Below are 22,681 nucleotides of genomic sequence, written 5' to 3'. Positions count from 1 at the left end.
GTCTCTAAACTTTGTGAAACATTGTTCCCTGTCAAAACCAAGTACAGAGGGCTTCACATTAAAATTAAACATTAATTGCAAATTATAGGAAGAAATAGTGTTGAGTAGAGGTTCATAAATAAAATTAAACAGAATAAAATAGTCTCTAGAAAAACTTTAAACATAGAGTAAGAATGTGATACAGGCCTTAACAAAATGCCATGAATCCAGAAAAAAAAATCCCTAAAATGAAACCTATGTACGGGTGGTCCTTGCTTTGCATGGTTCTGTGCAGCCACTCGGGTGCCGTGCCAAGCTAGGACTGCCTGTATGGTTACCTCAGTGGGACAGCCCCTTCTGCTGCTTTAGGGTAGAGTTCTCTCTCTCTGTGTCAAGGGGAGAAATAGGATTGTGTATTGCAACCACATGGGGCCAGAACCAAGTGCCAGTGACTGCTCCACCTCTAACGCCTGCTGAGTCCAAGCACCACCTGGAATCAGGAAGCTGAAAAAAAAGTTTCCCAGTCACTCAGACCCTTCTAGGATAGGATCAGTCAAGCCCAAATCTTATCCAGAATACTCAGTTATTCTTCAGATATTTATGTTTCAGTCAATGTTCTGATGCAGGTAAAGGCTATATTTGGGATAGAAGTATAAATAGAAACAAAAGAAGTACTGATGGTATTACTTATGTCATTTTGGAATTTCCCCTGTTCTGTATTATTATGTGAATGCCATATTATGGCGATTCAAATATAAACAAGCTTCATAAAATATTAAATATCTGTGAAAGGAATAAATATTTTAAAATGTACTTTAAATGGTCTTTCAGAAAAGCAGTGTAACATAATCTAGCATCCTGCAGCTGTCTTAAAAAAGAATACATGACCATTCTTGTTTATTTTCTTTTTCCTTCCAGAGCATTCTGTTGGAAATAGGCAACATTTGTAATTTTAGTTCTGGTATTATTAAGTTATAGGTTTCCTTTGAAGCAGTTTCCACCCACGTAGTAATTGAAATTATCTTGCTGTTATGAAAAAGAGCTAGAAAATGTGACTTGATTTTTTTTTTTTTTTTTTTTTTTTTTTTTTTTAAAGAAAGACAGAGAAGGAAGGAAGGATAGAAGGAAGGAAAGGAGGAAGAAAGGGAAACATCTTTAAACATTTTCTTGTTTTTATTATATTTTGTTTTTGTTTTTGTTGTTTACATGGGCTGGGGCCGGGAATCGAACCGGGGTCCTCCGGCATGGCAGGCAAGCACGCTTGCCCGCTGAGCCACCGCGGCCCGCCGTGACTTGATTTTTAATAGTTAAAATTTTTTAAACAACTCGTGTTTAGGACTTAGATAAAATCCTTTAGTCTCACGGATGAAGAAACTGAAAAAAGAAATGAATGAATTTCTATCATGCTTTAAAATAAAGTGCATGATTCAAAACAAGGCAAAATTCTGATATGCTAGGAAATATATTTCAGTGTTGCTTTCTGGTTAATGAGTTGTTGATTATGTCATCCTAATAAAATGGCTTTGCTCAATGATGAGGCTCACTGAAATATTAAATCTGTTAAAACACATTTGCACATTCTAAGGAAGTAAAGCTAGAGAAGAGTGATTCTGCCCAACAGGAGGTCAGTAAACCTAATAGGGTTGTCTCCTTTTAAATGTGAATCTAGTGATAGAGATGAAAACTAGTCAGAGATACTAGAAGGGGAGTGAGGAATAGTAATGGGGTTAATACCAGAGACTGCTTTATGGGTTGCCACTGTTCCTCGTTACTCTTGTTGTCCTGTGTTGGTTGAAGCCTATAGCTCTCTAGGTTTGTGGCACTGGACCTCATGGCTTCTTCATGTTTCTAATGAGTCAGCTCAGTTCTCTTTGCAGCTTTTTCCTAGATGAGGTTTGTTGTGGCTGTCTCTTTCCAGTTGGTGATTTTGCTTTTCTTTTGTTTCCGTTTTAGCATTTGTGTAGTGTTCAAGCTCTTCTTCAGCCACTTCTTGAGCCGTTGACCCCTTTTTGGTTTAATACAGAGTCCTTCATGTTATAATTCCTTAGAACCACTGTGATGATTAGCCTGTTAAGGTAGAAGCGTTGATGTTCTTTCTAAGAAGAATTTTTAACATCTTATAGGGCCAGTCAGCCACCCTAAATCCTTTCTGGAATAAGACATAGAATGAGAATAAAACAAACATATATATATATATATTACAAATGTTCTTATTTATTTATTTATTTATTTATTTTTACATGGACAGGCTCCGGGAATTGAACGTGGGTCTCTGGCATGGCAGGCAAGAACTCTGCCACTGAGCCACTGTTGCACCGCCTTCTCATTTAATTTTATTGGTTATTTCATTCATTATATTTTGAAACTGATTACAAGTAAGGAAGCATTCTGATTTATGAACACTTTTGTGTTGTACTGTGAAGTGGATGGGAATTATAATTTTCATTCCTGTGTTTTATCTGAAAGAAATTAACATTTATACATATTCAGAGTGCTGTAGGACCTTACACAATACTTAGAATATTTTTGGCTTTCCATGTGCAGGTCTTCAAAAATCACAATATCTCAGGGTTGGGAAGGGGCTTCATGGACCATCTGGTCCCTTTTCCTGTTTCTGGCAGGCAGTGGCTTTTGCTCTACTGCTCAGTGCTAACGGCCAGTGCCCTCGGGAGGCCACCTGCTCCACTTCACCCAGGTTAATGAGCAGGAGGAGTCCTTCCCCTGGTGAGGTGTGCCTCTTCCCCCAGTTTCCACCCCTTGTTTGAGGGGTGCCCTTTGCAGCCTCAGGGCACAGAATGATTCTGCTTCTCTTACCACTTTATCCTCCTTCCTGCAAGATAGAACCTGAGCTCTTTTCCTAAGTTAAACATTCTTAGCTCATTCTTCACATGAACTTTGTTGTTATTTATTCTGGCTACTTAAAACTTTTTTGAGTTATTAATACATTTAGGTAGTTTTAAATTCAAGGGGTAAGGTAGGCTTTTACATTGAAAAAATCTCTCTCATTTGACCCCGGGCAACCACTTTTTTTCCCCAGAGGCAGCCAGTGTTGCCAGTTCTTGCGTACTTAAAGAGTTAACTTTGTACACTTGCAAAAAGGTGTGTGTGTGTGTGTGTGTGTGTGTGTGCCTGCATGTACACATTTATATCCTTCCTTCCCTTTCTCTAGAAAAGTTGACTCTGCCTGGCTTTTTTCATGTGTCATTCATTAAAACTTGGAATTTTCAAATCTGTTCATAGGAAGCATCCTCATTCTTTTTGATGACTGACTCAGTGTTCTCTTGTATGGAGTTCATCCTGTTTATTAAAACAAAACAGTAACACAAAGCAGCTTCCCTCCTAAGTCATCCACTTGGGTTTGAACTTTATGCCTAGTATTGGGTATGATGACAATTTTCAGTTCTGGACAGTTAAAGCATTTGGTTTACACGGTCATGTTGTTGAGTCATATTGAGCTTGGGATAAAATAAAACCCCAGTGAAAATGGTTTTCCACTTTTGATGTTCTCTGGTCATGTTTTTTCCATCCTACACTTCTGCTGCTGACTTGGGCAGCTAAGTGCACACACCATGATAAAATTCCATCTTATGAGATTTGGTCCATCACTCAGTCTGATGAGATCATCTGCAATTTTATTCTATTGTGTGTATCAGCTACAGATTGGATTATTCTGCCATTATTATCCTGGTCTAAGTTTTCTTGATTAAGAATGTTGCATGGGGGCGGGCCACACGGTGGCTCAGCAGGTAAGAGTGCTTGCCTGCCATGCCCTAGGACCCGGGTTCGCTTCCCGGTGCCTGCCCATGTGAAAAAAAAAAAAAAAAAGAATGTCGCATGGATGGAGCTAGCAATAAATTCCAATGACATGACACCTTCCCCTCAGACTTCCTTGGAGTTTCCAATTATTGTGCTTTGGATAGATAGTTAACTGGATGTGACTGAGAGTCACCCAACCTCTATCATCCCACCGTCACATCATCTTATCTAAAGAGTATGTGGTTGTCTGATATCTAGGTGAAGCTTATGCATACTCTGTATGCAGCCTACCCAGAGGCTACTTACCTTATAAAAAAGGGAAATAAATTTGTCTGGTGTGCATATTCTTAGCAGCCCTCAGGTACAGATTGTTTTTTCTCTTTTAAATGTTCACAAACAATTTAATTCACTCTAAAACTTTCCTTTGGATTGATGACATTTATTCATTCTGTCATTCACTCCCCCTGAAATATTTGGGTGCCTCCTGGGTACCCACCTGTTTGCCAGAGTCTAGGAAGACATTGTCAAGCAAGGGGCATCCAGCCCCTAGCCCTCTGAGAGCATCATCTATGGGCATGCTAGCTAATTTGAAAAGCAGTGAGAATATAGGGCAAGAGGGTAAATGTAGGATACTAAAGAAGCTTATTACTGAAGAATCTAACCTTGTCTAGGAACCTTGGAAAGACTTGCCAGAAATGCAACATTTAAGTTGACACCTAAAGGACAAGTATGAGATTTGAGCAAAAATAGTGAATTGGTGGTTCTGGCAAAGGAAAGAACTGCCACAGACCCAGCCTGCATAATTTATCAAGTCCTTAATTTTTGAAAATCAGGATATTTGTCCGTCACTGATCTCTAGTTGTAAAAGTGGGATGGAATTTGGTGGAACGTGTCATCAAGCCTGGATCCCAGCACCTTCTCACTTCTTCCACGGTTCTCACCCCCTTCCTGTACCCTCTGATTTGGTCCATGAGCATTAAGATAGGAAGGCTCCTAACTTGAGCACATAAATGAATAGGTATTTTACAAGAATGTCCTGCCTTCCTAGGAATTAGAAATTGCTTCCTTCTGAGGTATAAGCTAATAAGAACCAGGTATTTGTAGTAGTAAACCAATAAATTATCTATAAATATATGGCTGAAGAGTTTAGAAACGTCTGAAATTCCAATGGGGGTGACTTGGGTGAGATAGGGAGGCAGCATTGGAATTTTTTTTTTTTAGCATTGGAATTTGATTGCAATTTATGCAGGGGAAACCTTATCGGTTATTTTGCATTGTTGGGTCAGAGCCTGGGACTTGAAGGCAATGGTTGGTGTGGAGCATGGGAAATAGAAGCCTGGAGAGGCTTCTAACGTTTAGGACCCTTTGAAGTCTGCCTGCCCATGACCTTGAGATGCAAACCTTCAGGGACCAGCAGCAGGGGTCTACGTTTTATGCCAATGGGAAAAATCAAGCTAAGCCCCTTGATCAGAGTGCATGCTCCCCATGTAGCCTTCCAATTCAAACGTGGATCTGTTCACTTTGCCCACACAGTAAAAATAGTCTGGTCATCAGGCCTGCACCTTCTTCATATACAGGCTAGTTTCCCATTGTAAAATACAAAACTTGAAAGCTGCCTTACTCTCCTACAAGCTCTGCTCATGTGTCTTCTTTCAGATATGGGAGCTCTTGTCATACTGATGCAAGTGATGTTTCTGAACCTACTTGGTGAGCTCCAGAGCTGGAACCACAACGAGTTCTCTCCAGGGAATGCCTTCTTGAAGGCCTTGGCAGTCACTGCCTCATGACACCCAAACTCTGTACAACTCCTTCTCTTCAAACTACATAGCCATCCATAAGCCAGACTTGACTTCATGCCAGAGGTCAGAGTTTTTACTGCCATGAAAATCCAGAATTTTTAGGTCCTGAGCTAGGACTTTTGGCTTTCAACAAAGTACCATTGTTTGTTATGATCATTTTTAGAATTGTAAGCACAAGAAAATTCCACTCAGTGATCTTGGAGGAATTGAAAAATGTTTCCTGTCTTATGATTAGAGGTTCAGAACAAATGAGCCATTGATAAAATTGATCCTTTGAAGGTCTTTTACATGGAGTTTTACCAGCTATTCTGATAAAAAGAGATTTTTTAATTAGCATTAGAGAACGACTATATCTTTTAAGCTGGAATTTTTGCCAGCTCGTTCATTTAATGGGCCCTTTGATGCCGTTGCCTCCACTCCCTCTAAATCTCTGAATTACTGTGGATTCTTGGCATTCAAGGATTAACATTTTTATTTGAGAGCACTCGAAATATCTGTGCATACTTGGAAGAATTTTCATTCCTGTTTTCTAGGTGGTTGACTTCTCCTATTTCCTTTAGTTGTTAGTCAGTTAATAGTTTCTTCCTACCAGCTCTTTCCCCGTGGATAGGTCAGTAGTTTCTTAAAGGCATTGAGGGCCCCTGTTGGGACTTTTCCCCGTTTTCCTGCCCCTCGAATACTCTTTCTGTGTATACTGCATAGGATTTAGCATGTGTATTATGATACTAGCTTGTGTTGGACTCATCCACTAAAATTCCCAGATCTTTTTCACATTCTCTATTAAGTCACCTTCATTACTGTTCCTGTATTTGTATAATGATTTTTTTAAATGTCTATATACTATACAAGAATACTTTGCAATGTAGCATTTGCTTTATTAGACTTAACAGGTATTAATTTTTAGGCATTTAATTTGCATACCAGACCTTTTTAGTATTTCAGAGGAAATCTTGGCCCTAGAACATTTGATTAGAGTAAAACCTGTCTCATTTCCAAAAAGTTGAATCCTCTGATTGAACTCTTCTGAAGTATTCTCAGAACTGGATTAAAATGGACCTTCCTTCCTCCTCTTCCTTCAAAAGTTTATGGACCGTGCTGCATCCTTCCATTGAGTTAGTGCCCTTAGACCAGCACTGTCCAATAGATCTTTCTCTGATGATGGAAACATCTATATTTGCACTGTCCCACAGGGTGGCCCGTAGGCACCTGTGGCTATGGAGCATTTAAAATGTGCTCAGGGATACCAAGGACCTGAATTTTTAATTTTAATGGATTTTAATTATAAATAGCCACATGTACCTAGTAGCTACCATATTGGACAGTACAGCCTTAAAGTCTAATTGAGAAAATAAGACTTAGCTACAAGAAAAAAATGTTACATTTAATATAAGTGCCAGAATAAATGTACAGTCTGAAGGAAGGTCAGGGGAAGAGCTAGGCCTTCCAGACTGGGTGAACATTTCTGACTTCTGTCCTGAGCCCAGGCTTCAACATATAACTGCCTCTTGGATATCTCTACTTCCACCCTGGAAGATAACCTCCGATTCAAGAAACCTACTTTCTTTTATTTTTTTTAGCCTAAGATCCACTCATCTTCCTTTAGCATCTGTCAGCTAATAGTATCAGCCCCATTAACACTTAAACCAGCTTTAATTTCATCTGTTTGACCACAGAGAGGCTCCAGAGGAGCAGCAGAAAGGAGGCATTTTATAAGATTGGACTGAGGAGGTAGCAGGTAAGTTAAGATGAAGGGAAGTTGCTGAAAAGACTGTGCTCCTCATCACCAGCAACCACACAGGGGCTGGCACATGAGAAGTGCCTGGTAGGTTTTGGAAGAACAAATGAGTGAAGTTGTGCTAGTGAGTGTTGGACTGTCCTGCTTAGTGATACCACAAGTTGAGACTGTGGAAGGGAGAAGAAGGGGAGTATGTAAGAGTTGTTTTAAACATCAATATAAGCTTCTCAGCTACTACTTGATAGTAATGCATCTTTGTTTCTATTTTTTTAATTAAAAACTATTTACTTTTTAATTTCATATTTATGAATGATCATATATCCTAGGCTCTCTGGAGTGATCTCAGTTTCAGATATTGCATGTGCTAATAGAATATCAGATCCCATGCTTCTTCAAAATAAAAGAGCACTGTACCTACTCTGAGCAAGTCACTAAGTTCTGTTAATTCTGCCTTAAAAACACCACACTGCTCTTACATGTTGAAAGACACAGGCAATAGTTTTTAATTTTCCCTGACTGTCTGTTACTTGTATTCAAACATCTACCTAATATGTAGAAAAACCTGGGCTTAGCAAAGAGGTAAATTAGACTCTAATTATTGTGTGGGATTCTCCAGATGTGTTGTCCATTGCTATGTAACAAATTATCCCCAAATTTAACATCCAAATATGACAAATGTTTATTATCTCACAGTTTCTATAGATCACCAATTGGAAAGGGGCTTAGCTAGGTGGTTCTAGCATGTGCCTTGTATAGATTCTGACACATAGCAGGCCAGGGTATCTCATGAGCTTGTAGTCAAGAAGTCAGCAGGGCTATTATACTCTGAAGGCTTGACTAGCAGTGATAAGTCCCCTTCCAAGATAGTTCACTCACCTGGTTGTGGGCAGGAGGCCTCAGCTCCACACCACGTGAACCTATCTATAGGATTGCTTGAATGTCCTAAGAGAGATGAGAGGAGGAGGAAGAGGAAGCCACATGCTTTTTTGTGACCCAATCTTGGAGATTACGTGCTGGCATTCTTCCATATTCTATTTATTAGAAAGGAGTCACTAAGTCCAGCTCACATCCATCTCTTGAACAGAAGAGTGTCGAGAATTGGTGGGTGTATTTTCAAGTCACATAACATAAGTTCCTGAAGTTAGTCATCTTGAGCACTTAAACTGTTTCTATCTTGGAAAGCTGTCTTACTTTTCTAGAGCTGCTATAAGAAAAGACTACAAACTGGGGACTTCAAACAACAGAAATTTATTCTCTCACATTTCTATAGGCTTGAAGTCCAAAATCAAGCTGTCAGCAGGTCCATGCTCCTTCTGAAGGCACTAAGGAAGAATCCTTCCTGGCCTCCCTCAGCCTTTGGGGTTCCCGGCAATCCTTGACTTGCACATGCACCACTCTAGTTGCTGCCAATATCCACGTCACATGGCTGTCGTTCCTGGGTGTCTGTGTGTCCTCTTGTCTTCTTAGAAGGCTGCCAGCAATTGGATTTAGGGTCCACCCTAATCCAATCTGGCTTCATCTTAATACATACCAACTTTAAACCTTTATTTCCAAATAAGATCATGTTCACAGGACTAGGGGTTAATACTTGAACATATCTTTTTGGGGGATGCAGTTCAATCCATTTGTTAATTTTTTTTCCACTTGGTACTTTAGTGGCCATGATCCAGTAAGAGCTGAGAAACTTTAGGTGACACTGAGTCTCATGTTCCTCTATTTTTTTCTCAGAACTAGTGCCCTTGGGACTTCCACCTGTCTGGAATGTAGTATGATTGACACTTTGCCATGTGCTCTGCTTCGGGCAACAGTGATGGCCAGGCAGCCCCAGTGCAGGGCCTGTGGGGTTGGGACTATTTCCTGTCATCGGTTACCTAAGCTGAAGCTGAACACACAGTCCTGGTGCTTGGCTGAGCTGCTCTCATTCCCTGTCCTGTGACTTTGTTCTCATGGCACAGATCTTTCACTTTTATTCCACCCCTGAATTATAGGTAATTGCGGGTATGTCTATCCCAAATGGTTGATTGTAAGCTCGTGGAGGTCAAAGAAAAATGTGTCTTGATCAGCTTTGTGTTCCTCCTTTCTTCTAGCACAATCCCTTGAATACAATTGTCACTCAACATATTTCTGATGAGTGAATGATTAGGAGGTAAAAATGGAGAAGAGAGAGAGAAAAAAAAAAAGGTTAGCAGAGGTGGTCGCAGCATAAGGTTGGGAAACCACCAGGAGAGGGAAGAGGGGAAAAGGTTTAGAGGGCAGGGATTGAAGTGGAAAAGGAGATCGTGAAGAGGAAGGATATAGGGAGAGGTAGAGAGGACAGGAATTGGAGTGGGATGGGTAAGGGGGATAGGACTGGGTAAGAGCAGGTAGGATTAAAGGTACCTACTGTGAGGCAGGCAAGTAAGATTGTTTTCATATGCTAGCTTATTTGTTTTTTAAAGTACCTAAAGCTAAGTGACATATAACTTAGATATAAGAATTGGAAAAAATCTCTTTTAATGCAGGAAGTGTTTACTTAGATCCTGTGTTACAGATAGTATATTGAACTATAAATATACTTTAGAATGTGGAAGATAAATATGTAAATAATTTAGAGGAAGATGACCAAGATACAGGTACTTTCTGACTTTGAACTTCCTTGCCCACATGAACAACTAGTGTTTGTGATCTTGGAGTCATAGTGGCTCTCTGTGGAGAATGAACACTATATTTTACCAACTCAAATGTCACCTTCTTTTGGGAAGTTCTACTACCATTGGGAAGAATAAAGAAAAAAGAGAAAAAGTTACCTTCTTAAGACAGAGTCATAGGAGAAAAAGGTAAATTACAGAATATCACGTTGAGTTGGAATTTAAAACTTATTTTACCATAAAACAGTGTCTGAAAAATTAAGCATTTAATAGGCTTTGCAGATGGACATGGGAATCTAGTAACTACTTTAACATAATTTACATGCTCAGTGCTGCTGACTTCCAAACAGTTGTTTTGCAAATGAGCTTTTAGAATACCGTTTACTTATAAGTTGAGACTTCCTGTATGCCTCTGTCATTTGTGATTTGGTCACTTTGCCTTTTTCTTCATCTTGATGAAGAATCAGAAGATTAAGTGGAAATGAAAAACACATGTAGAGTGCATGGCATCATCCTGTTTATAAAGTAAGAGTCCAAAATGGTAAATTAATAATAATGGGAAGATAAGGAAAGTCATGAGAATTCCTGAGATTAGGCCTAGACTTTCTCTAAGTTTGACCATCCAGTGTAGAAAGATAATTCCTGAATAATATTTTCTTTGTGTAGGCCACCTTGGTTAAATATTTAATTCTGTTGGAGTCATAGCCAGAGACCAAACTGTCATGCATAGATTTTATGAAAGTAATAAAATGCTCCAGAAAGTACAGTTGCCCAGCTTGGGGCCCATTGCATCAGATAAATTAGTCACACCCCTTGTCATATGTCCTGATTGAATGACGATGGCTGCTTATCTTTATTTAAACTGTTATTTTGAGGAAACAAAGATAAGAACTTTTTTGTTGTGTGTTTAAACCCATGTTTAAGAATTCTCTTTATAGAGTACCATTCTCTTTCCTGCTTCTCTGCCCCTTAAACTTCAGAGAAAAACTTCCTGCTCATAAATAGTAAGTGCTCAATAAATGCCCACTCCTCCCTAGGTCTCCCAGCTGTTACCCACTTATCACATGAGACTCACCTTCACATCTTCCCTATAGGCGGGACTATACCATTTTGAGTTGTCTAAAAAATAATTTACAGGTTTGTTTTTCAGGGTATGACAAAAAATAGGCCTACTCATTTTAGAAACAGAGCACTAGATATGGTGATCGACAAGTTTTCCTTACTTTTTAAAATGTATTTTCTGAAGTTTCTACAAAAAGTATTTTAAAGAAAAAATTAATATTTTCATATTTATAAATGCAGATAGTCAAAAAGAGGGAAAGAAAAGCCACCATTATCTAGAGGTAATCACTGTTAACATCATCCATCCCAGGTCTTTTCCTATGAATACATATAATTCCCATTTTAAAAATGAGTTTATTTTATGTGTTAGAGTTGACTAACAACTATGGTAACTTTTAGTTTTTACTGGGAATAAGCAGTACACCTCTATTTCCAGCTCATCCAGTGAGGGTCAGTTGCAGGGCTGGTCATCTGCGCTACTCACTTCATGGGTGAAAGGTTTAGGAGGCAAGAGGGTGAAAAAGAAGAAAAGTAGACTAGGAAATTTAAAGTGAGCGCGTTTATTTCTGCGCGCTCCCGGGTAGAGCTCACCGCATCCAAGATGGAGAAAGGTGAGTCCGCACGTGGGCTTCAGTGCAGGCAGCTTTTAAGGATGGGGGTCAGGTAACATCCGGAAGGGGCGGTTCATTAATTCCGGAAGTCAGGTTGGGAAGGGTGACACAGCCTCTGCAGCTCCAGCTGCAGTGCCTTTCCCCATTCCCCCAACCTAACAATGGGGTCTTGCCCTCCTCACCCTTCAGAAACATCTTCCTTTAGCAAACGATTGGGAGTGACAGTGGAGGATGGTGAGTGGGCCAGGACTGGGAGAGGCATACATCATTCCTGTCTGTGTTTCATTGGCCAGAATGTGGTCACATGACTGCACCTAACTGCAAGGAAGGCTGGGAAATGTAGTCAAGCTGCATATCCAGGAGGAAAAGGGGGCCAGCTTGTTGAACAACTTGCTTGTTTCTAACTCAGTTGTCTAAACTGTTTTGAAGATTTTTTTCAGCCACGTAACTTATTGTGAACAAGTTTTTGATGCCAAGTCTAGTCACCCTTCCATCTGCAGCCTGTTTGAAGCCCTGCTCTCTCTTTCCAGAATTTACAGGAGGTGCCTGATTGATCTTCCGGTTTCTGCCTTTATTTCCCTGTGGTTCATTTGCCACACAGCAGCCAAAGTCATCTTTTAGGAACTTAAAATAAAATGTTGTCATTCCCTGCTTGAAACTGCTCAGTGCTTCCCCCAAATGGTTAGAATAGCATAAAATAACCTAAGTGCGGACTTAGTGGCTTACTTCTCTGGTCCCTGACCACACTGTCCCATGTTGTCCTTCATTTACCCTGCCTTTGTCTCGTTAGCTCTTTTCCTGTAATGCCAACACTTGTTCCCACTCCAGGCCTTGGGACTTGCTATCACCCTGGGCTGAGAACCCCCAGACCCATATCATCACCAATAACCTCCTCCTGTGCCATTAAGGTTTTAGCTCAAATGTCAGGTCTTTAGGGACCACTGAATTATAAATATTTAACCCCCTTTCCCTCTACTCAGCTGCTTTTGTCTTTCTCTCTTCAGAACACTTACCACCAGATGAAGTTGTCTTGCTTGTTTGTTTGCATACATATTGCAGACATATATTCTGTCTCCTGCTTACTATATTGTGAGTTTCTTGAGGTAGAAACTGGTTGACATCTATGTCCCCATGTTTAGCTTGTGGTGGGTACTCAGAAAATGCTGGTTGAATAAATGTTATTACATTTTTTTTTACAGTATTGTAGTTCATTGTGTGAAGTTGTCATAAATATTTAGCTCTCTACTTTTGAGGGATTTTCAGAATTTTCAATTAAATAAATATTTGATGAGTATCCTTTTAGCTAGTTTTTGTTTGTTTTGTACCTATCTGTACTTATTTTCTTAGGATTGATTCCTAAAAGGGGAGTTGCTTAGTGAAAGTCTGCGTGTACAAAATCATAAAGCATTTTATATGTATTGCCATTTGCCCTCCAGAAATACTCCCTGATTTACCATTCCCTTCATAGTGGAGAACCTTGGATAGCGGAGTCTCTTCAACCCTGGAAGGTTAGCAGGGGATGGTGGTCGTCTTATCTTCTTTATTGCTGTGTCCCTCGATCTTAAAACAGGGGTCCCTGTTTACTAAATGGCTAAGTCAATTACCTTTAAAAAGAATCCTAGTTATCTCTTCATTTATTCGTATAAATATTGCCTAATATTTAAATGTATGCTCTTTAGACTATAGGTCTTCTCAGCTGTAGGACCGTCTACCCAACAGTAATGTAAACCGAAGGGAACCCTGGTATGAGCTGATCTTAACCTATTCCTTAGAATCCAGATCAGGTTGGATTGAGCCCCCTTTTAAGTTTATGGAAAAGCCAGGACACCTTGGGGTTTCTGAAAATTCCAGTGGCTACGAGAATGTGAGCAAAGAGATGGGTTTCTTACTACAATTCTTATTTTCTACTTGTGCCTTGTGACTTATTTCCAGCCTGGACACAGTTCCTTCTTCGTCTACCCACCCCCCATCAGTCTCAAGTGTACGGCTGTGCTGTGTAAACAGAAATGCTGCTATATCTGAGTTGGTCTTGGGAAGGAGGTTCCATTTAGCAGACATTAAAATCCTCTTTCTTTAAGGCCTTTTCACCCTTCCTGCTGCCAAATCCAAAATCTTCTCCATTAGCCAACACCAAGATTGGCTTGGAGATTGATCACTTTCTTTTGATAGTATCTGCCCGCCGTAAATTCCAGCTGCTTCCCTTGATCTACATAATCGTGCTTGGGAGAATTGCTGATTTAGAGTGTCTGTGATTGGGGGAAGAACAGAGAGTTGGGGTGGGGAGGACAGAGAGACAATCCTTAGCCTGACTGGTGCACAGGGGTTTCTTTTTATCCAGCGAGTCTTGATTTGTAATCTCTGTTCACTGGTGGGCCATAAACTCTTCCCAGGTGTTCACAACTATTCCCTCATGTGTTGCCAAATTTTGATCAAGAGGAAAGAAATACTTTGTGATATGTAACAGAGGGCCCTTGAGCTGCAGAGGCTGTGGGAGGTGTCAGATTATTGGCGGCAGGGTACAATTGATGAATGAAAAAAGACCTTAGCCTCCACAACATCCAACTCTCTAAAGAAAGAATCTGCGACAACCTGCCCGTGACTGAGAGAGACAAAGCCAGGGCAATAAGTGCAAGGCTCAAAGGAGCCAAGCAAAGGACACTTTAACCCTAAATGCTTTTGTAAACACTTTGAGAAGGTTATGCTATAGTAGAAATGCCTTTTAATGATCTCTGACTTGCCTGGTGTTGCTCTGAGTCTCTTAATGCTTTTGACCTCTTCCAAACACATTAAATTCAGCCAAACTTGACAGCATACCATGTTTGAAAGGGGACCACAAACACACGCAGAATGAGAACCACTCCTTTAATACATTTGCATCCTGCAGTGTTTGTAGCCAAGTAGCCTTGGGTCAGGGATAGATGGTTGGATGGGTGGTTGAATGGATGGAAGAATCTTGGAATGTGAGTCATCTCAAGCATATGTTTCAATTGTATGTGTGTGTATTTGCTCTGTGTGGCTGATTGACAAAGGACCAGCATCCTGTTCTCGTTATGCTTTATTTTGCCCTGGCCCTTATCTCCTTTGACATCTCATAATCATTTAGTTTTTCTTTTCCTCAACTAGGTCTTTATTTGACATATTGGATAAATGTATTTTATATTACTTCTCTCAGTGATTATGTTCCTAAGGACTCTATTTCTAGCTAGTTTTTCTTCCTAACTTTTCTTGGATAACCTTCCCCAGATTTTTAGCTGTAACTACCAGTACTGCTCTGATAACTCAAAGATCTCTAACCCTAGACCAGATGTCTCTCCCACTTATTTAACCATCTGTTTTTTCCCTCTGGTTGTTTCATAGGTACCTTGAACTCAGCTTAATCCCATATTTCGATTTATGTTAATACTTAGTGACACTAACTGGAAATCTGAGACTTATCCTGGACTTTGTCTACTACTTCCCTCTAAGTCATCTCTTCTATTCTGAAGACTTCTTGGGATATTTTAGCTCTTAAATTCTTCTCCAATATGGCAATTAGCAATATCTAGTTGAAGCTTGCGTAAGAGTAACCTCCAGAGAATAGTCTCTCGACTCTATTTGATCTCTCTCAGCCACTGATTTGTTATTTCTTCTTATTTGTTAATCTTCTTTTCCACTGTTTGGTCAGGATGTCATTGTCGATCCCAGAGTGCCAGGGCCAGGCTTATCCCTGGGAGTCATGTCCCACATTTCCAGGAAGACTTGTACCCCAGGACATCATGTCCCATGTAGGGGAGAGTCCAACCCATACCCTTTTTCATGGCTCTCACAGGATCCGGTGCTGATGGTCTGCTTGTCACTCTCAGTAGACCATGAGCATATTCATCTGTATTTCATAGTCTAGTTCAATGTTCATTGCATAGAAGCTGCTTGGGAAGTATCGAAATGAGTGTATAAATGATTGGTTTCTGAGATGTTTGGGATGATTTCTATTTGGGATGATGCTTTCTATTTCTTTTTACTGGAATTGAGGAGTTATTTTTGCTCACTGGCACCAACGTTTTGAAAAGCAGTATGGTTTTTTCTTGTTATTCTTGTTGTTTTTGTTTTTTCACTTTGGCAGGCTCAGGGAATTGAACCCGGGTCTCCAGCTCGGCAGTGAGAATTCTTGCCACTGAGCCACTGTCATACCTCCCTGGAAAGCAGTATAGTTTTGAGAAAATATTTACCACATTAAATTTCTTTCTTTCCTAGGCTACATGCCCAAATATATAAATTTAAAAGGAAGGTATTATTTGTTAAATTTATGATACCTTGTTGTACTTGAGCGATTGACTGGGTGGCTTCAGAGGTGCAGTTGTGTTCTTAGTACAACTGGGAAACAATTACTTTCAACAGTAGAAATAACATTTGAATTGAACTTGTGCTTGATTAACTTGGATGCTTTAAGTTCCTAGAGTCATGGAATTTTAGATCTGGATTGTTGCTTTTTTAACTTCAATGTAAGAAAGAAATGCCTGTGTTCACACTTATTTGTTCTGTATCTCACTACCGGATTGAGTAAAAATCATTGACTTTTTATATTGGATGGGAGAGAGTAATGTATTGAAGATTAGTTTCCTAAATTTTCTCTTTTTTCCCCTTCCAACAGGGAGAGTCACGAATTCTCAGAGTAAAGGTTGTTTCTGGAATTGATCTCGCCAAAAAGGACATTTTTGGAGCCAGGTATGTTTGCTTTGTTTTTGGTGGCTTCTGAAGAACTTGGCAAGCCTCTTCAAATTTAGCCCGTATCAGAATCACCTGGTGGGCTTCTTTAAGCAAAGACTGCTGAGCCCTGTCTCCAGAGTTTCTGATTTAGTAAGTGACCATGCTGATGCAGGTGACCCAGGGACCACAGTTTGAGCAGGGAGTTTAGACATTCTATCACAACAGTAGCTAGCAGGCTTGTCCTTCGTGTGGGCTGATTTCATGAGGAAATTGAGTCCTGATGTATTTATTTTTATCAGTAGAAAAGTGCTGTGTGTGTGTGTGTGTGTGTAACTCAGGGAAACATGGAAGCTTCATTTTGCTCTTAAGACAACTGCATGTTCTTTGGCACATATAATCTGAATTAGGAGATTTTGATGATTTCATTGACTTTGGTGGGTTTTGTGGCTTTTTACAAAAGCACTAACAGGGAAGCAGCCTGATCTTTCTATGTTTTAGCTTTTTTATTTTGAGAATTGCACATAATATTCATCTATCTTTAGATCAGCCCTTTGGCCTATTGGTTCTCTGTGATGTGTTGCATTAAGTTTTGACTACTAGTAGGTGACTTGAGAACCACTTGGAATTGGGATTTGAACCAGAGTTTGAAGAACAAGGTCTTTTGATCTGTAGTTATGGAAGGGACATTGTAGAGTTTCTAGTCCAACTTTCCTGGTCTATGGCTGACAAAGCTGAAGTTCCTAAAGGTTGAACTACCTGCCTGGGTCACATGTGCCAGTAGTGTTACAACAGAGCCTGGAAAAGACTTCCTGTCCCCATGGCCTTTCTTTTCACTTTCGGGCAAGGTGTCTGGGGGTACTGTGTGGTTTAATGATGAGGGCGGTGGTAGGTGCTGGGTGAGAGCCACTTACTGCTGAATTTCATTATATTGTGCCCTGTACTCTTATTCCAAGTGACCTGGCTTCATTGTCTCAGCATGACACTTGGAGACCTTCAGAAGGTGGCCTCATTCGATCTAATTGACCTTAGCTTCCCCAGGCACTGGTGGAATCCTTCTGTGACTGTTGCTTAGGCAGTCCTCTTTATTTTCTGTCCTACCACATTGTAGACATGTTTTGTTTTTGTCTATTAAGGGAAATTGGTAAATTGCTCATATGTTACCTAGAGAAATTAACAACAGAGCATTAACTTCAATTTCAATATCAGTGTACTCTTTTAAAAAAATTCCTATATTTTTGTGTACCCCAAATGACTAATCAAGGGTTAGTTATCAGAACTCAGTGCTTTTGAGTCCTGAAATGGGGAGCTTCACATCCAGTGGCACTGATATTAGCTGTTGCCACTGGTGATGTGAGAGCTGGAAGCAAATCCCACATGCAGTTCTCTCCCGTTTGACTGTGCAGTTGTACCAAATCGTTTACTGTATACCTCTGCTAACAGGGCTGGGCTGGACCAGAGACTCAGGCTGACAAACAGATGCTCCCCTGCCCTTCAGTGCCCAAGCAGTGCTTCAAACTGACTCATGAGTTGGTTCCCTGAGTCTTATACCAGTTCCTCAAATCCACCCTCTATACCTATCCCCAATTCCATACCTGTCAAAGTTCACCTAATAGCCTGCCTTTTCCATGAAGTTTTTCAAGAAAATTTCAACCCAAATGTCTCTTTCTTCTCTTAATCCTTTTAGCCCTTCTAGTGGGCACAATACAACTTTAGCATTCACATATCCATTGCCTGATAGCTTTCTAATATTTCACTTCTGTCTGTTACTAGATGAGAGGTTCATTGAAGAGAGAGGCACCTTATTTTCTAATATCTTTTTCTAACCTCTTAACATAAAGAACCCCCAAAACAATACTGGGCAAACCTGTTTTCTGATTTAAACATTTACATGCTAACTAGTAGATTGTGCTTAAACATCAAAAATGCCCATTGCTTTACTCTTTTCAGTGAATTTAATAGTTTTGAAGTAAGTCATTAAATTTGGAACATTTCAGCGATTTTTTTAGAAGTTTGATTGGGGTATTCTGTTTTGTTTTTTCCAAAATTCTTCATAAAAAAATGAATTAGATTCAGATAGTATTTTTCAACCCCATAAGAAGATTTAAGGTTAAAATTGGTAGTGGAATTCGGCTCCAAACTTTAGAGGAGCAAAGCAGATCTGATCCTTAAATTTTTCACTGATAATATGAAAGCAGGCAGGGCCATTTCTTAGAAGCAGGGTAACAAAGAATTTGAGATAATAGTTGATGTTAATTAGAAGGATACATCACATTGTAGCTTAATGAAATAGTGCCAGAAAATGGATCAGAAACCGTGACTCTTAATTCTGTCCCTCATTGTCTTAGAGTAATGACTATAAAACATACTCTCCCTCCCTTCCTCTCTTCCAGTGTAGATAAAGTAATTCTTCAAGGCGCCTTTGATGTTTACTCCCTGTTTGCCAATGAGTGAGCTAAAATGTAAGAATGTGGCATTGATATGTCTCTCTAGTATGGCACCATTTATTGCCTTCTTAACTTGTCTGAGAACCTACATTTTACCTCAGCATTGTCTTGGGCGAGTCTTTTGACTTCACCTTTGCCATAGCATCTTAGTATAAAACAAGGCTACCTGGCATGCTAGAGTTGGAGAGGAGCTCCACAGGTGGTTCTCGTCCATTGGTGGCTCTCATATGTCTAAAAGGTAATATTAAACATTGTGTGCTGACTAGTAGATTGTGCTTAAACATCAAAAGTGCCCATTGCTTTCACTTACTCTCTTCAATGAATTTTATAGTTTTGAAGTAAGTCATTAAATCTCATGTCTTGTCCATGTGGTTGGGGTGTGGGAACTTCAAAGATATCTTCCCTGCTGTCTGCAAGAGTAAGAGCTGGTTTTTTGTCTTCATGGATCAATGAAAATTGTCTAAAATTGAGAGTGCTGCTGATTAAACAGCCAAAAGAATACTTTAAGACATGGTTTATTTTGGACATTATCCATCATGCCCAATAGATGGAGAGAGCTGAAGGATACAGTGACTGGGAAGCACAGTGGCAGTGATACATTTATATGATAGAATATGGTGCGGCTTCAAAAAGGAGGGACGTTGAGGGGTACACGATGAACCAAATAAACCTTGGAGACAGTGGGCTGTGAAGAATAAGCCGGAAGCAAAAGAACAAATATGCTAAGGTGTATCTCAAAAAATACTTATAAGAAAAGGGGAGCCAAGATTGTGGGTCCTTACAGCAGCCACATTTGGTCTGAAATTGTGAATGTATATCTGGATTCTGAGACACTGAGCTATATGTGTATCACCTGGTATTTCCTTGGAACTTTTAGTAGCTCTGTGACACCTAGGTCCCAGAAATGAAGTGCAGCAGACCTGAAAGTTAGCTTAGCTATATATAACAGTTAAAGTAACCAAAAAAGAGATCAGCCAGATCTCTTTTAAAACAAAGCCAGTTTGGCTGAGTCTAAGATAAATTAGAATGCAGGCTAAAAGATGATAATGTATTACTCTAGACCTTAATCTACTGCATGAGATCAAAGGCAGAGAGGTTTATTATGTCTAGAACCTAAATTTTCTGTAACATGTAATCTAAATCAACCTCTCTGGATAGCTCATTTAAATGACCCAAGCTCCTGGCATCCAGAATGGGAACGAGGCCTTGTAATTCTCTACAGCTTAATGTAATACTGGGATACATCTCAGACTATGGTGGGCTGATAATAAAAAAACTATCGGTAGAGTCCTTTGAGGAGAAGTATAAACTCTCCCATCTGGGAAACCCCAGATACCTTCTCAACCATTGGGGACTCCCAAGAAAACAGAGCAAGCTCTGGATTTTGAGGCTTGCCTTCATGAAACTTATTTCTGTAGGGAAGAAGCAAAGACTACCAATAACGAGGCCTAAGAGTTGCTTCCAGGAAGCCTTTTTGTTGCTCAGATGTGTCCTCTCTCTCTAAGCCAAACTTACTAGGAAAATTGTTGTCCTCCCCACAAGGTGGTATAAGCCATTTAGGGGTGAAAATCTCCCTGACCACGTGGGGCGTGACTCCTGGAAATGAGTCTGGCCCTGGCACCATGGGATGGACAACATTTTCCTGAACAAAAGGGGTAAAGAAGTGTAATAAAATAAGGCATCAGTGGTCAAGAGAGATCAAATGGAGTCAAGAGGCTATTCTGGAGGCTGCTGTTATGCAAGCTTCAGTTAGATAATGCTGAGTGCCATGGTTTGCTAAACCCCAATCAGCATCACTCCTGTAGACTCTTAATACCTAGGGCTTGAACTGAGACTGTAAGTTTCATGCACTAGGTTTGCCTTCCTGAACCTAAAATTCCCAGAGGGTTTCTAGGGCAGATAAATCCTGAAACTTAGAGGGACCAGCCACTCCAGGATTATCAATTAATTATATCCTCCTATCCTTTAGTGTGGATACCCCTTCTGAACATGAAAATGTCAGAACAGGCATTGCCCAAAGATCTCTGTAGATTGGGAGAATGATTAAAGAAGGAGGAGGTGTAACAGAGAAAATGGGATTTGACAAAAGAGTAAGGTTGCTGGATCACTGTATTAATATTCCTTCTAGCTTCCAATGTTTTGGAGGAGCTAGAAGGAAAAATCTGACAATGGAATGGTAGCCTCTGACAACTCTGAAATCTGTTCTGCGACTACTTGTTGAAGTGTGCTTTGAAAATTACTGCTTTTTTCTTGTCTTGCTTTGTATATATGTTATTGTGGTAGTTAGGTTCAGATGCCAACTTGGCCAGGTGAAGGTGCCTAGTTCTATTGCTGGGGACATGAGCGGATGGCATGTGAACCTCATCTGTTCCTGATTGTATCTGTAGTCAGCTAGGAGGCGTGCCTGCTGCAATGAATGATATTTGATTTAATTGACTGGTGCTTGAATGAGAGAGCTCAATGTAGCACAGCCCAAGCAGCTCAGCATACCTCATCTCAGCACTCACAGCTCAGCCCAGGCCTTTGGAGATGCAGAAAGAAATCACCCTGGGGAAAGGTGCTGGAACCCAGAGGCCTGGAAAGAAGGCCAGCAGAGATTGCCCTGTGCCTTCCCACATAAGAAAGAACCTCAGTTGAAAGTTAACTGCCTTTCCTCTGAAGAACTATATGTTAAATCAGTAAATCCCATTTTACCAAAAGCTGATCGCCTCTGGTATGTTGCATTCTGGCAGCTAGCAAACTAGAACAGTTGTATTACACAATAAATTTTTTTTTTTTGAGTCTAAGAGCCACTTCTCTACATCCTTCAAAGACCGCCCCCCCCCCCAGAACAGCAGGTGCCCTTCACCCCCAGCCTCTTCATGGAGTATCCCAATACCTCAGTTCCTAGGCTGCATAAGAATTAGAAACCTGTTGTAGAATGGGTGATGGATGGGTGAGAAGGAAGGCAGTTTTCATGGGTGGCACTGTCAGAAATTTTAAAGTGGTGGAAATCATGCAACTGTGTTTAAAGACAAGATTTACAGTCCCTAGACGAGAAGTCTAAGGAAGATTGCCTGTGTCACTTGGGCTGAGGTGGGGAGTGGGGTGGGGGTAGTGGTGGGCAAGGGGTCGTGGTAGGGGCTGGTGTGGTGTTGGGGGTGCTTAGAGCATTCCCTTTTCCTTTGGTTGGCTCTGTCCCCACAGAAGCTGCTACAGGCTCCAGCTAAGAGAACAGGAGTTTGTGGGGCCCACATCTCGGCTGGAGGTGGCCAGTTTGCCCTTGAAATCTGTACCTGACCTTCTCCTTTTCAGCCGTCTTTACTCCAGTCCAGCACTTAGGAGACAAGATTATTTTCCAGCTTCGTTCGAACCAGGTGTAGCTTTATTGAAAGAACCTTTGTTCCAGAAAGCGTTGATGATTGAGCTGTTGCTTCATGTAAATACTGCAGCAGTTGGTATATGTTGAGAATGGCAGTAGTAGAGAAAGATGTTTTCTTTTGGACCTTACCTTGAAATTGCCAAGTAAAATCTTAAGGTTTTTTTCCTTTTAAACTTAGAATGTATTAGCAAATTTCAAATTTTACTCTTTTTCAGCTAAGCTTAGACATTTAACCTTTTGTTATAAGCATAAGCTGTAACTGAATAGTGCCATTTGAATGCAAGTTTTATATCTAATTCTCCTCCCTTTTCTTCTTTAATCATTTTCTTTATTTGAGGCTACTTAGGATGCATTTGAGACCATAAAGCAACTCCTTAAAATTTAGCAAACCAACTCTAGAAGTTCATGCTTTCATACAGCCGATTGCAGGATACTCATTTCACAGAAGCTTCTTTATTTTGTGTGTTGAGCTTTTTATATAGTTATACCTGTTTGGGTGGCTATCAGTTTTTCTTTTGGCAGCTTATAATTTGAAATTTAAAACACACTTGAGTTTTGAGGGCACTGGGGGGACATGGCTAAAAATCCTTCTACCCACCAGCAATTGAGACTGATGGAAACTTA

General features: G+C 40.3%; 1 protein-coding gene across 6 annotated transcripts in view; it reads left to right on the top strand.

Moving 5' to 3' along the window:
* NEDD4L (NEDD4 like E3 ubiquitin protein ligase) overlaps window positions 1-22,681 on the top strand; it is a 356,789-nt gene that overhangs the window by 107,226 nt on the left and 226,882 nt on the right. For all 6 annotated transcript variants that reach the window (XM_077135363.1, XM_077135365.1, XM_077135374.1 and 3 more), the window contains one exon: window positions 16,197-16,270. In XM_077135363.1, coding sequence (XP_076991478.1) covers window positions 16,197-16,270 — 74 coding nt within the window. The remainder of the gene's footprint in view (window positions 1-16,196; window positions 16,271-22,681) is intronic.

This window comes from Tamandua tetradactyla, chromosome 18 (assembly GCF_023851605.1).
Source record: "Tamandua tetradactyla isolate mTamTet1 chromosome 18, mTamTet1.pri, whole genome shotgun sequence".
Taxonomy (NCBI): domain Eukaryota; kingdom Metazoa; phylum Chordata; class Mammalia; order Pilosa; family Myrmecophagidae; genus Tamandua; species Tamandua tetradactyla.
Note: the sequence above shows the minus strand (reverse complement) of the source record. Positions and strands in the feature narration are given on the sequence as shown.